Raw genomic sequence first — 14,181 nt, 5'->3', positions numbered from 1 at the left:
TTTCCTTCTTCACCCCCAGGTCCCACAATTACCTGAAACAGATAGAGCTTCTCCGCCAGACTTTTGGCCAAGTACACGTCGACCTGGGGACAAGGGAAGAAGGTTCAGCCAGGAGACAGACCCAGGGCCTGCCCTGCCTGCTGGTGTGAGGGGCAGTGGCCCCAAGGCTGGAGGGAGAGCTCAGCTATTGCTAACACCAAAGGGAACCAGGTCTCCAGTCTGGACACATCCAGGGCCCCTCCCTCCGGCTCCCAGGGGGCCCTACCCAGGTTCACTATAATCCAATTAACCTTTTGCACTCGGATGTCGAGTGTGACTCGACATGGTTAGCATTAGAATAAAGGAATCGAGAAAAAAGCAAGTGAGTGCAAAGGGTTAAACGTGTCTTCCCTGGGGCTGCCGGAGGAGGCTGCAGTCCTGGAGCAGATGCAGCAGGGGAGGGTGCCTTCCACCACCCAGCCTGGGTCAGCCTAGCGCCCCGTCCACACTGAGGTGGCCTGCAAGTCCCTTGGGAGACTGCCTGGCCCAACTTTCTTTCTTCTTAACACTAACCTCCCTGCCCCGCCATGGCCTGCCTGCTCCCACCTCCTCACAGGAACCACGCACCTCCTCTCCCAGCTCCAGGCCTGGAGGACTAGTGAAGAGCCACCAGGCGCAGGGGGGGCATGGTGAAGGGCCTTCTTGGTGGAGGAACAGCATGTGCAAAGCGCCCAGAGTTCTAGGGTGTGTCCTGATCTGGGCACTGACACTACCACCCACTGTCTGCTCCTGAGACCCCCGCCTCATCAGTGTCTCCCAGAGCCCCTCCTGCCCGAGGCGCCCTGTCGTCACAGCCCCAGGTGGATCCAGGAAATAACTGCTGAGTGAAGTAGAGGGGAGAGGTCAGGCCCATTCCTTCCTTCAACAAATAATGCCGCTGACTCTCTATTATGTCCAAGGACCTGAACCTGGCTTTGGGACACGGTGAACAGAATAAAAACTCTCTTTTTGCTTTCGCACAGCCGGCATGGCTCAGTGGTTGAGCACTGACCTGTGAACCAGGAGGTCATGGTTCAATTTCCAGTCAGGGCACATGCCTGGGATGGGGGCTCGATCCCTAGTGTGGGGTGTGCAGGAGGCAGCCAATCAGTGACTCTCATCATTGATGTTTCTATCTCTCTCTCCTTCTCCCTTCCTCTCTATATTTAATAAAAATATTCCTCTCAATAAAAATGTGTTTTTTTTTAAAAAAACCCATAAAGCCCTAGCCGGTTTGGCTCACTGGATAGAGCGTCGGCCTGGGGACTGAAGGGTCCCAGGTTCGATTCCAGTCAAGGGCATGTACCTTGGTTGTGGGCACATCCCCAGGGGAGGTGTGCAGGAGGCAGCTGATCGATGCTTCTCTCTCATCGATGTTTCTAACTCTCTATCCCTCTCCCTTCCTCTCTGTAAAAAATCAATAAAATATAATTAAAAAAAAAACAACAACACACCATAAAATTCTACTTTCTCCAAGCTTCCATTCTAGCAGAAGGAGTTAAGTGTAGGGCTAAGTATTGTGGCCAAGTGCAAGGCAAGGCAAGGCCGAGGGAAGGGGCTAGAGGGCTAGGGTTGGGAGGCAGTGTGCAGGAGAAGGCCACACAACACAGGGTGGTCAGGAAAGCCACTCTGACGAGGAGATGCCAGCAGAGAGCTGGAGGAGTGAGGGAGTCAGCCGGGCAGGTACCTGGGGAGAGGGTCCCAGTCTGGCTTGAGGATGGCGGAAGCAGCCCACCCCCTGCCTGCAGCCTGGGCACAGCAGTTACCTCCTGTACGACTGGGTCATCCTCTTCATTGGCCATACTAGGGGGAGCCGGCCGTGAGGTCCTCAGACTCAGCCTGTAAGGAGAGCGGAAGGCCTGGCCTGTCAGTCACCGTCCAGCCGACTCCACGGTGCCCATCCCATACAGATGCTGCTCTGGGCGGGAGGAGCCCAAGACAAACAGAGGTTGATCTTCTTTCTACACGTGCCCTAGAGTCAACAATGCATGGCCAACTCTATAATCCCTCCATCGGCACCCGAAGGAGAGAGACCCCACACCGTGGGTGCAGACAGGTGGGTGGGAGCCGCACCTGTGGGGAAGGATGACCACCCACAGTGAGAACTCGCCGTCAGGCAGGAGAATGGCTGGCTGAGCCACAGCCGTGACTGCAGCGCTCGGGAACTAACTGGGACCGTGGGGAAGTTTTCAAAGATTCAGAGAATTCTGGTCCAAGCGAAGCAAGGAACAGCAATGCTCACCTCCTTCCGTGGCCACATTACAATTACAACTAAATGACAGAACAACCCATTTAAAAACCACCTGACAGCTAGCTGAGCAGAACTCCCAGAACTGAGGGTGAGGGTGAGGGTGTGGGTGAGGGTGAGGGTGAGGGTGAGAACGAGGACAAGGACTCACAAAAGAAATGATGATGTAGAGCCTGGCAGGAAGGGCGGAGACCAAAACAGACGAGCCCCCCAGCCACATGTGGCGACAGCTCCTGTGTGCAAGTCCCCCCCCTCACACCAGGCCCACAGCCACAGCGCCAGGGCCAGGGGAGGGGCCCCCACAGCAGCTGGCTGTGAAAATCAGTAGGGAGACTGAGGCTGCTGGAAACCCAGGCATCCCCTTCAGGTGTCGAGCCAGACTCACCCCGAGACTCGCCCTGTGGGCTTCAGCACGGGAGCAGCTGGAGAAGTGCCAGGAACACACAGAGGGCCGGCAGCCTGGGCAGAAGTGCTGGCAGGTGCCGCTGTGCCTTTGTTGAGCCCGCCACCACCTGAATCCTCAGGGACACAGGGGGTGCTCAGTCTGAGCTCTCCATTAACCTGGCTAACCTTTCACCCCATGGGGTGAGTCCGAGACCCTGTCCCACCCAGCACACTCACCCAGCCAGAGCCTCGTTCGGCGGCTCCTCCACATAAGCAACCTGCCTTCGCTCATGCTGAGGACTTTCCTACGTTTTCTCAAAGGCCACAAACCTCACACACGCAGCAGCTGGCCTTGAGTGCCTGTACCTCTCACTAAGTGGCCTCAGGCCCGGCACAAGCAGCAATTGGTCTCAACTTGCACTGTAACTCCCATCAGGTGGCCCAAACCTGGCATAAGCTACAGCCAGTAACTGACTTGGAATGTAGCTTCAACTAAATGGCCACGCGAGCAGCACCCGTGGCCGCTGGCCTCAGCTCACATCAAGGTGCCCACCAAAGCGCCCACGCCAGGCACTGGTGGCAGCCAGTCTGGGCTCTCGGCATAGCCTCTCCCGAGTACACCAAACCCAGCACAAGAGGTGACCAAATGCAGGTCACTTTGTAGCCGCTAAGGGACCCCAAGCCAGTCACAAACAGCACCTACCTTGGCCTACACCACAGCCCCTCGCAAGAGGCCCGGAACCAACAAACCCAGGGGCCAGGTGCAGAGCACTACATGATTAGCTCCACAAACACACCCGAAGGGCGAACTCAGTGCACACCAGAGCCTTGCTAAAGCAAACCCCATTCTGTGAGGTCAACCCCTGAAAAACAGCTTGCTCACAAGTCACAGCTAGCCCTCAGAGCCAGTCAGCCTGAGGGTCAATCCTACCCACACAGGCCAGCAGCAATCAAGGCTCAACTACAACAGGAGCGCACACACATCTACACAAGAGACCCCTGAAACACCAGAGCAGGAAGACTGTACCACCGGGCCCACAGGACACCTTCAGCATACGGCCACTCCACCACGATCTAAAAATACGTCACAGAAATAAAAACAAACAGAGAGGCAGTCAAAATAAGGCGACAAAGAAACATGTCCAAAATGAAAGAACAGAAGCCCAGAAAAAACTAAACAAAACGGAGACGAGCAATATACTAGAGGCAGAGTTCAAAACCCTGGGTATGAGGAAGCTCAATGAACTTAGTGAAAGAGGAGGTGAACTCAGTGAGAACTTACACAAAGAAATAGAAAACATTTTTTTAAAACGTCACATTTCATGTGGAAACTAGAGGCCCAGTGCATGATTAAATCATGCACGTGTAGGGTCCCCTACACGCTTTCGCTTTCTATCACGGGGGAGCTGGGTGCCTGTCCGCTGGTGCACCAGGCCTTTCGGAAGCCTCCGGCATGCCGGAGGCTTCCGAAAGGCCTGGTGCCGGAGTGGACAGGCACCCAGCTCCCCCGCTTTTGATGGTCCGTGGCGGGACATGAACTCGCTGCCCCAGAGGCCCCTTCTGTGCCGCAGCACAGCCATGGCACAGACGCTGAGCTCGTGCCGTCGCTGGCGATGCAAGCTCAGCGTCCCGCCAGCCCAATCGGCCACCCCGAGTCCCGCCCACCCCCCCCACACCTCCTGGCCAATCGTGGGCATAGCAAAGGTATGGTCAATTTGCATATTTGTCTATTATTAGGTAGGATATGTCTGCTCCTCATTCCTTTGGGAGCAGGAAAACATCCATAACATGCTACATTAAAAAAGTTCTCAGGACTATTACAGTAGAGGTTAAGTAGTGGTATATTTCTCCTACATTAAAAAAACAAAAACAAAAAAACAGTCAAAATTGAAGAATACAGTATTAGAAATAAAGAATACACTAGAAGGAACCAACAGTAGATTAGATGAAGTAGAGAATCAAATCAAATATCTTTGGAAGACAAAGTAGTAGAATGCACTGATTAAAACAGCAAAAAGAAAAAAGAATTTTTTAAAAAAATGAGAATTGTTTAAGGCAGTGGTCAGCAAACCACAGCTCGCAAGCCACATGCGGCTCGCGAGCTGCAGTCTGCCGCTCTGTTGACTAATGAGTTTGCCGACCACTGGTTTAAGGGACCACATCAAGAGAAACAAAATTCACATCATACAGCTCTCAGAATAAGAGAGAGAGAGAGAGAGAGAGCAAGTGATTGAAAACTTCTATTTGAACAAATAATGACAGAAAACTCCCCTAACCTGGCAAAGGAAACAGACATACAAGCCCAGAAAGCACAGAGACTCAAACAAGATGAACCCAATTAGGACCACACCAGGATACATCATAATTAAAATACCAAAGGTTAAAAACAAGGAGAGAATCTTAAAAGCAGAAAGAGAAAAGCAGTTAAAGGAACACCCATGAAACTGTCAGCTGATTTCTAAACAGAAACATCTCAGGCCAGAAGGGAGTGGCATGAAATATCCAAAGTGATGAAAAGCAAAGACCTACAACCAAGATTACTCTACCCAGCAAGGCTAGAATCAAAAGACAGAAAAAGAGCTTTCCTGATAAGAAAAAACTGAAGAAGTTCATCACCATTAAACCAGTATCACAAGAAATGTTAAAGGAACTTCTTTTAAGTAGAAAAGATAAAGATAAAAAATATAAGAAAATATAGAAAAAATGCCCACTGACAAAGGCAAACACATAGTAAAATCAATGGTTCAACCAACTATAAACCTAGTACAAAGATTAAGACAAAAGTAGTACAATCATGTGATTACAACAGTAAATTACGAGAAACACACAATAGAAGCTAAAAAATAACGACCAAAACATAAATGTAGCAATCTTGAGAAAGAACAAAGTTGGAGGTATCATGCCACCAAACTATACAAGGCTACAGTAATCAAAACAGCATCGACTGCCATAAAGAGACACACAGATCAATGGAGAGACCCCAGAAATAAACCCATGTCTATGTGGTCAAGTAATCTATGACTCAGGAGGCAAGAATATACAATGAGATAAAGACAGATTCTTCAATAAATGGTGTTGGAAAAATTAAACAGACACATGCAAAAGAATGAAACTGGACTACCTTTGTACACTATATATAAGAATAAACTCAAAATGAATTGAAGACTTAAATGTAAGACCTGAAACCCACAAAACTAGAAGAAAACAGACAGTAAACTGTTGGACATCACTCTTAGTAATATTTTTTTGGCTATGCCTCTTCAGGCAAAGGAAACAAAAGAAAAAGTAAACAAATGAAATTACATTGAACTAAAAAAATTTTTGCACGGTAAAGGAAACCATCAATGAAACAAAAAAAAAAACAACTTACCCAATACATTTGCCAATGATACATCCAATAAGAGGTTAATCCAAAACATAAAGAACTCATACAATCTACAGAGTGTATAATTTAAACCAACCACAGAGCTCTGCATCTTCGTCTGACTGGTCTGTACATAAGAGAGCACTTTAGGAGGCAAGACTGACACACGAGTTCCCAGGCTCCGCCCTGGGTCTGTGCTCGGTTTCTGTAGGTTTGGTGTAGATTTTTGCTCCATATTTGCAACTCAAAGCCCATGTTGTCAAGTCCGTGTACAGTCTGTCCTGGAGCTTGTTTGGCTGCACCTGAATCGTAAGCTACTACAACTAGAATAAACAATTTCCAAGCCTGCCCTAGCTGGTGTGGCTCAGTGGATAGAGCGTCAGCCTGTAGACAAAGGGTCCCAGGTTCGATTCTGGCCAAGGGCACATGCCCAGGGTTGTGAGCTCAACGCGCCCCCTGCCAGTAGGGAGTGTACAGGAGGCAGCCAATCAATGATTATCTCTCATCATTGATGTTTCTATCTCTCTCTCCCTCTCCCTTCCTCTCAGAAATCAATAAAAATATATTTTTAAGAAGAACAAGAAAAGACTAAAGCCATGGATAAAATTCATGTTGTAAAAAAAAAATAGTAATAATTTCCGAGCCTGCGTCTCTTTTAGGTGCATGGGAGTGGGCTTTGCACACAGTGGGCTTGGAGCTGACTGGGAGCAATGGGGAACTACATCAGCTATGGTTGTCATGTTGTTGTTGTTTTCCTCCCCTTTTTTTCTTGTTTTTTTTTTTTTTTTTTATCATCTCGTGAAAGGTTTTGAAACTCGGTAATAAAAACAGTTGGTGTAGCCCTAACCGGTTTGGCTCAGTGGATGGAGCGTCAGCCTGTGGACTGAAAGGTCCCAGGTTCGATTCCGGTCAGGGGCATGTACCTTGGTTGTGGGCACATCCCCAGTAGAGGGTGTGCAGGAGGCAGCTGATCGATGTTTCTCTCTCATCCATGTTTCTAACTCTCTATCCTTCTCCCTTCCTCTCTGTAAAAATCAATAATATATTTTTAAAAATCAATCAATCAATCAATCAATCCATCAATCAAACAAGCAATTGAGTGTTGGCCAGGGTATGGAGAAAAGGGAACCCTCATGCACTGTTGATGGCACTGCAAATTGGCACAGCCACTATGGAGAACAGTTTGGAGGCCCTTTACCCTAAAAAACAGAATTACCATATGACTCAGCAATCCCACCTTCTGTGTATTTATCCAAAGAAATGAAACACTAATTCAAAAAGATATATGCACCTGGCCAGTGTTGCTCAGTGGTTTGAGTGTCGCCCTATGAACCAGGAGGTCACGGTTTGATTCCTGGTCAGGGCACATGCCCAGGTTGCAGCCTCGTTCCCCTCTAGGGGGTGAGCTGGAGGCGGCTAGTCAATGATTCCCTTTCACCACTGATGTTTCTCTCTCTGTCCCTTCCTTTCTGAATTCAATAAAAGATATATTAAAGCCCAGCCAGGCCCTAGCCGGTTTGGCTCGATGAATAGAGCGTCGGCCTGCGGACTGAAGGGTCCCAGGTTTGATTCCGGTCAAGGGCACGTGCCTGGGTTTTGGGCTTGATCCCCACTGGAGGGTGTGCAGGAGGCAGCCAATCAATGATTTTCTCTCATCTTTGATGTTTCTATCTCTCTCTCCCTCTCCCCTCCTCTCTGAAATCAATAAAAAAATTAATATATATATTTCTTTTTAAATGATACAGCCCTAGCTGTTTTGGCTCAATGGATACAGAGTCAGCCCCACAGACTGAAGGGTCTTGGGTTAGATTCTGGTCAAGGGCACCCCACAAATATTTGTTGTCTGAATAAACGAATGACAGGGATGTTATTTAATAAGGAGCTACCAAGAGCTTCTGAGTAGAGGATGATCTTGGAAGGGGTAAAAAGCCAGGCGAGGGGGAAACAGGCCACTGTGACAGGTTAGGAGAAGGAAGGCGAGTGAAAACCAGTAGCCCATAATCCATAGCTTCAGGTGCCTTCTAAGGCCCAGACAGAGGGCAGTGGAGGGGAGACCAAAGACCCCACTGTGTGCACTGGCTGCCAAGTATCTCCTTTCTCTTCAGCTGGCTCTGTGGGCAACTGAGAAGGCGGGGACTCCCAGGGTGGCCTGGGCAGCGCTCCAGAGCGATCGTTCCCACTCACAGGCGTCCTCGCCATGCCGGGCTCCGCTGACTCCCTGGCCACAGGAGCCCCTCCCTCAGCTAGGACATGACTGGATCAAAGCAGGGTGTTCGCCCTCGCTGGTTTGGCTCAGTGGATAGTGTCGGCCTCCAGACCGAAGGGTTCCGGTTCGAATTTGGTCAAGGGCACGTACCTTGGTTGCAGGCTCCTCCCCGGCCCGGGTCCTGTTCAGGGCTCATGCAGGAGGCAACCAATAAATGTGTTTCTCTCATAGTGATATTTCTCTGTCGTTCCCTCTCTCTAAAAATCAATGGGAAAATATCCTCAGGTGAGGATTAAAAAGAAAAACAGGGGTTTTCACCTCCCTTTACCACCATCCCATCCAACTCAATGGCTTTCAGTTTTCAGCCTAAGACCCACAGTAAGAAATCCATTTGGGGGCAGGGGGGTGTTTAGAGATCAACCAAAGGACTTGTGTCCATGCATATGAGCATGACCAATGGACACAGACAATAGGGGGGTAAGGCCATGTGCTGGGGGGCAGGAGCAGGTGGGGAGAGGTCACTGGGGGGGAAAGGAGATATATGTAAAACTTTCAACAAGAATTTAAAAAAAAGGAAAGGAATCCATTTCATATAAACGACCCAGAAGATACAATCACATAACAAAAACAAGGTTTCACAACCATAACTGTGTACGCTATGTGAGGCAGAGATGCCCTCTACCCCCGCTCATTAAAATGAAAAATGCTGGCTGGTGTGGCTCAGCGGTCAGAGTATCGGCCCCAGTATCCAATACACTCGGTTAGATTCTCTGTCAATGGCAGGTTCGATCACCAGCCTGGCCAGGGCAAGTGTGGAGGCAACCAATCAATGTGTCTCTCACATCGATGTTTCTTTCTCCCTTCCTCCTTATCTCTAAAAATCAATGAAGAAAAATCCTCTGGTGAGGATTAACAAACAAACAAAAAAGCAAAATTTAAAAATTGCTGGTTAATATCCCAAGTTGATTTTACATCCCTCTAATATTTAATATCTGCAATTTGAAAAGTACTGCTTCAGCAAGTTTTCCTGTAGCCCCTCCTTCCCACCTCCAATTCCCCTAGAAACAGCCCGAGTTGTCCTTGTAAGAAAGTAAATCCCATCATCCTACTCTGACAACCCTTAACTGTCACACAGAACAAACCCAAACTCCCGTCCATGGCCCCAAGCCCCTGCGCGATCTTGCCCTGCCTTTCGTCACCCACTCTCTGGACCTGCGAGCCCCAGCCTGCCTCAGGACCTTTGCACATCACGTGTTCCCTGGGCCTTTTCAGGCCTGGCTCCTTTCCATTCGACATCACCACCCCTTCCAGAAGCCAGGTTCTCTGCTACCCATCTGAAAGCATCCCCTCCCCAAGTCCCTCCCCAGTCACTACCACAGCTCCCGGTTCTATTTACTGTGGTTCTTCTCACAACCTGGAACTACCTGGTCCACTTACTTAGGTGCTGTCTCTCTTTTGCACTAGAGTATAAGCTCCATCAGGGCCTCTCAGTGCTTCAACCAGCAAGTGAAGAAAATTACATTTATTTAATCAAGTTGTGAATGGGATTATATTCTCTCTCTCTCTCTCTCTCTCTCTCTCTCTCTCTCTCTCAATACCTAGAACAGTGCCTGGCATGAAGTATGCACAATATAATACAAAGAATAATTGAGTGAATGAGTACATGCAATCAGGTGGTCATAAAACCTCAACCCAGTGAGCCCAACTCGGCCCCAGCCACAGGGCGGGATCAGGGTTTGGGCCTCACGCACACATGAGAACAGACCGGGGCTGTGACCCAGGAGGGAGCAGGCTTCCAGCCACCGGAAAAGCCACGCTGTGCCACCTCAGCAGTGACCACGGGGGCCTCAACAGGGAAGGGTCCTGTGGCAGTGGCCCCGCGGCCTTGGGCACAGGAAACTTCCCCCAACAGTGAGAGGCTCAATGCAAAGGGACAGGGACACCAGGTGGAGCTAAGAGGGAGTCCAGAGCAGAGGAGGTACCTGAAGGCCAACGTTGGGTGGACCTGTGCTGCACCAGGAATCTGACCTGTCAGCCAATCAGAAAAGCAGAAGCAATTTCAAAAGCTCTCCAGCTGCTGAAGGGAGTGAGAGGTCCGAGAGGGGAAAAGACAATGGAGTGAAGGGGAAAGAGCCCCGGGGCAGTCCCAGGGCCTGGCTTCTAGTTGGCTCTACTCCCCTGGAACAAGGCGTCTCCCTTTTGAGTCACTGGTTTCCACTGTTAAAGGCAGAGCTGGCCGAGGGGACAAGAACTAAGGCCCTGGCCAGGTGGCTGATCTCAGCTGGTTAGAGCCTGGTCCCAATACACCAGGTCACATACAAGAATCAACCAATGAATGCACGAATAAGTGGAACAACAAATCCACGCTTTTTTCTTTCCCTCCCTCTCTTCCTGCCCCCTTCTCTAATACCTATCAAAAAAAATATTTTTAAAGAATTAGCCCTAAATGAGCATCAGTCCCTTCTCTAAGGACTTCACATATATTTTCATTTCATTTCCTCAATAAGTCAAGATTTATCATCTCCAAATAAGAAATGAGGAAACTGAGGCTCAGAGAGCGAATAACTTGCCAAGGTCACAGCGCTGGGGAATGGCAGCCAGCACAGAAACCGGCGTCTGGCTGATGTCGAAGAGTCTTCTTCTCATTCTTATCTGCTGCTCGGCTCCCGCCTCAAGAGCAGGCCGTATGGTACAGTGGGCAAGGGCCTGGACTGCGGAGCGCAACTGCACAGGTTCAAACCCCGCGTCTGCTGCTCAACTCCGCGGCCTGCGGGGAACTGCGAGGGGGTGGTGCCCTCCACTCTTTTCATCCCCGAAACGGTGATAATGAGTCCAGAGGACCGCGCCGAGGGCTCAATTCTGTAACCTGGGGGACGTCTGTCCACTTGGCCATGTTTTCTTCCGTCGTAAGAGGGTCAGAGACACAGCAACGCATCACAAGCCGCAGCTGGGCCTGCCCTCCGGTCTGCCCTATTCCGCCCTCACCACACCCCGGGCGGGAGGAGAGGTCTGTGAGCCCATTTCACAGGTGGACAACTGGAGCCGCTGCTGACACCTGGCTCTCTGCCCCCGCACGCCGACTCAGGAGCAAACGCCGTCTATACTCAGAGGGTTAGGCGACGTGCTCGGTGACACCGCCGGCGCCTCCGGCCGGCGGTCAGGGGCCGCACACTGCGGGCTCCCAATGACGCCGAGCGACGGCCCGAGAAGGCGCAGAAGCCGGGCCGGGCCGGGCCGGGCGCGCAGGGTGGGTCGGCGCGAGGCAGACAGACCGGTACCCTCCCCCTGCCACCCGGGCGGGCCGCGGTGCCGAGCCGCTCGGCCCAAAGGGTTTCGCCTCCCTCACGGCGGTCAGGCCCCCACGCAGCCACCGCCACGCCGGGGGGCCTCGGCGGCCTCCGGACAGCTGCTCGGTGGGAGGCTCGGAAGGACGTGGCAAGGCGGCTGGGCCTGAGTCACCGCCGGCGGCCGCGGCCTCCGGACTCTCGGGCGGAGGTGGGAGAGCGCGGCCGGCGGGGTCCCCCGAAGCAGGCTGCGTCCTCCCGCCCGGGACCGGCGGCCCCAGCCCTGGGCGCAGCGCGGCCTCCCGGCTCCCCGGGCTCCCAGCGGCCCAGGCCGGGCCGCGCCGCGACAGCAGCTCCCGCGCGGGCCCCTCAGCACTCACCTCTCCGAGGGCCGCGCGGGCGGCGGCAGCGGCCCGGTTCCCGAGGTCTACAGAGTGGCGGCCCGGCTCTCCGCTCAGGCAGCGGCCATGTTGTTGCTGGAGAAACTCCGGCGGACACGTGGGGGGAGCGGGGCCGGGCCTCGCACTTCCTTTTACCCACAATGCCTCGCGCCGGCGCGCTGGGGCCCGCCCCCTGGTCGCTGCATTCCCTGGGCCTCCCGCTCCGCCTGACGGCAGGGGGCGCATTAGCACCCGCAAAACAGTCCTGCGAGGAGGGACAAAAGATGGTGTTTTGGCAGCGGTGGGATTCGAACCCACGCCCCCGAAGAGACTGGAGCCTTAATCCAGCGCCTTAGACCGCTCGGCCACGCTACCCAGACGTCCTTTTTGCTTCCCAGAGGGCTTCTTAATACATTTGTAAGAAAGTGCACTACAATTTCACGATAATGTATATTTTATCTGATCGTAAAAGAAATATTTAGGAAAACTGTGGAAAACAATACGACATTCCTCAAATATTAAAAACATAATTACCATATGATCCAGAAATTCCAATTCTGGGAATATGCCATGTAGTTAAAATATTTGCTCGGATATTTAAACCTAGACTTGTTCCAAACGGGTTTTGGACCGTAAAGCAGTTTAAGAATCTGTGTTCCGAGCGGGGCGTGTAACCAGGAGCCCTTAGGCTAACCCAGAACTCGGGTAGGAATCTCAGGAGGAATGATGGATTCCGGCAGCGACAGCCCTCCTCCCCCTCAAACTCCCAGGGGCTCGAAAGGTCTGGCACAATTAATCGTGAATTATTGCAAATTATTAGAACTTTGGGCCCCCACCCTATGCCCCTCCGCAGAGGTAACCTTTATTATCAGCTTATGTGTCCTTTTGTATCTTTTGCTGTGAATTTGGATATACGGCTGTATCTGTAGAAAATAGATGTTTTGTTTTTATTGAGCATGGGTTTTTACATAAATATTTTCATACTATTATCTGCAATTAACTAGTTTTTCACCCTTCTATTATTTTAATATACCTATTCATGTTGATGTATATAGTTATTTAAAATACAGAAAAAAATACAAAGAAAAAATAATCATCCATATTCTCACCACCAATTATTTTCCTATACTGTACTCTTTATTAAAAGTGACATAGGGAATTGTATGAATATGTTGTCCTTTTAAAACTCCATTAAAAATTATCTTAGACCATTACAAATGAAAAGACCCCTTCCCCAGCATCCCCCCACCCCCCCCCCCCCGGTTATAACTATTATCATGAATTTAATGTGTATCCTTCCAATCCATTTCCTGTACTTCCATATATATATATATATATATATATATATATATATATATGTATATATATATATATATATATGTGTGTGTGTGTGTATATATATATATATATTTGTGTATATACCCATGAACAATGTATAGTATGGTCTTTTATATGTTTTTCCTTAATATAAATATTACTATATTGCACCAATGTCATCCTGCATCTTGTTTTTCTACTCCAACATTATGTTTTTGAGGTCTATTATGATACATACAGATCCAATTTATTCCATGCCATGAAAATGGACATTTAAGTTGTTTATAGTCAGCTGTTCTATGCAAGAAAAATAAAATAATAAAAAAAGAATGAGCAGGTGTTATATTCAAGTTTCTGGTTAATATCCAGTTGGCACACACCCAAACATTTGGGCATTCCATTATTTCTCCTTCTCTTCAGTTCCTCTTTGAGCTGTTTTATTTCTCCATTAACCTTTACATAAGTTGATATGCAAAGATTTCACTGTATTAGGGGAGTTTGTTGCTTTTAAAGGAATTTTTTAAGTACAGAAGCAGCCATGTATTGGGGATACCTGCCAGGCATGGGGGGGAGGGAGAGGCGGGGTGGTTAAAGCTAATGAGGACTGGTCCTTGATATCAATAGAAGCATTGATCTAGTCATGGTGTTTTAGTACCAAAGGACTGTATTTGTCGGTGAGTTGTATGCTGGGTTTTCTAAAAGGAAATGCCAATTTTCAATAGTGAAGAACAGTTGCTGGAGTCTCTGCCTGATCCCATTTTCTAGGAATTCCTGACCAGCCGGGAGGCTGGGTGCTCGCCTGCCTCCACACCACGGCCCTCGGGAAGCCGGAGAACTCAGGCTTAACCAATCAGATGCTCTTTTGAGAATCTGAACTGAGACATCATACATTCCTGATTTGTTAATTTGACCGTTTTGTTGGAATTGTCTCTGAGACTGACTGGAACAAGGGAGAACGGGGGATTGGGGTGGCCACGGTC

General features: G+C 49.8%; 1 protein-coding gene across 2 annotated transcripts in view; it reads right to left on the bottom strand.

Annotated features, from left to right (window-relative positions):
• POLR3E (RNA polymerase III subunit E) overlaps window positions 1–12,017 on the bottom strand; it is a 33,330-nt gene extending 21,313 nt beyond the window's left edge. Inside the window, exons 1-3 of one of the 2 annotated variants that reach the window (XM_079779887.1) lie at window positions 11,885–12,017; window positions 1,785–1,857; window positions 33–83 (exon numbers count right to left, since the gene is read on the bottom strand). In XM_079779887.1, coding sequence (XP_079636013.1) covers window positions 33–83; window positions 1,785–1,820 — 87 coding nt within the window. In that variant the 5' untranslated portion in view covers window positions 1,821–1,857; window positions 11,885–12,017. The remainder of the gene's footprint in view (window positions 1–32; window positions 84–1,784; window positions 1,858–11,884) is intronic. The other variant, XM_079779889.1, reaches the window with a different exon arrangement.
• Between the last annotated feature and the right edge of the window lie 2,164 nt (window positions 12,018–14,181).

Source organism: Cnephaeus nilssonii (assembly GCF_951640355.1).
Source record: "Cnephaeus nilssonii genome assembly, chromosome: 2".
NCBI classification, from domain to species: domain Eukaryota; kingdom Metazoa; phylum Chordata; class Mammalia; order Chiroptera; family Vespertilionidae; genus Cnephaeus; species Cnephaeus nilssonii.
The sequence above is the reverse complement of the archived record's forward strand: the minus strand, read 5'-3'. Positions and strand labels throughout refer to the sequence as shown.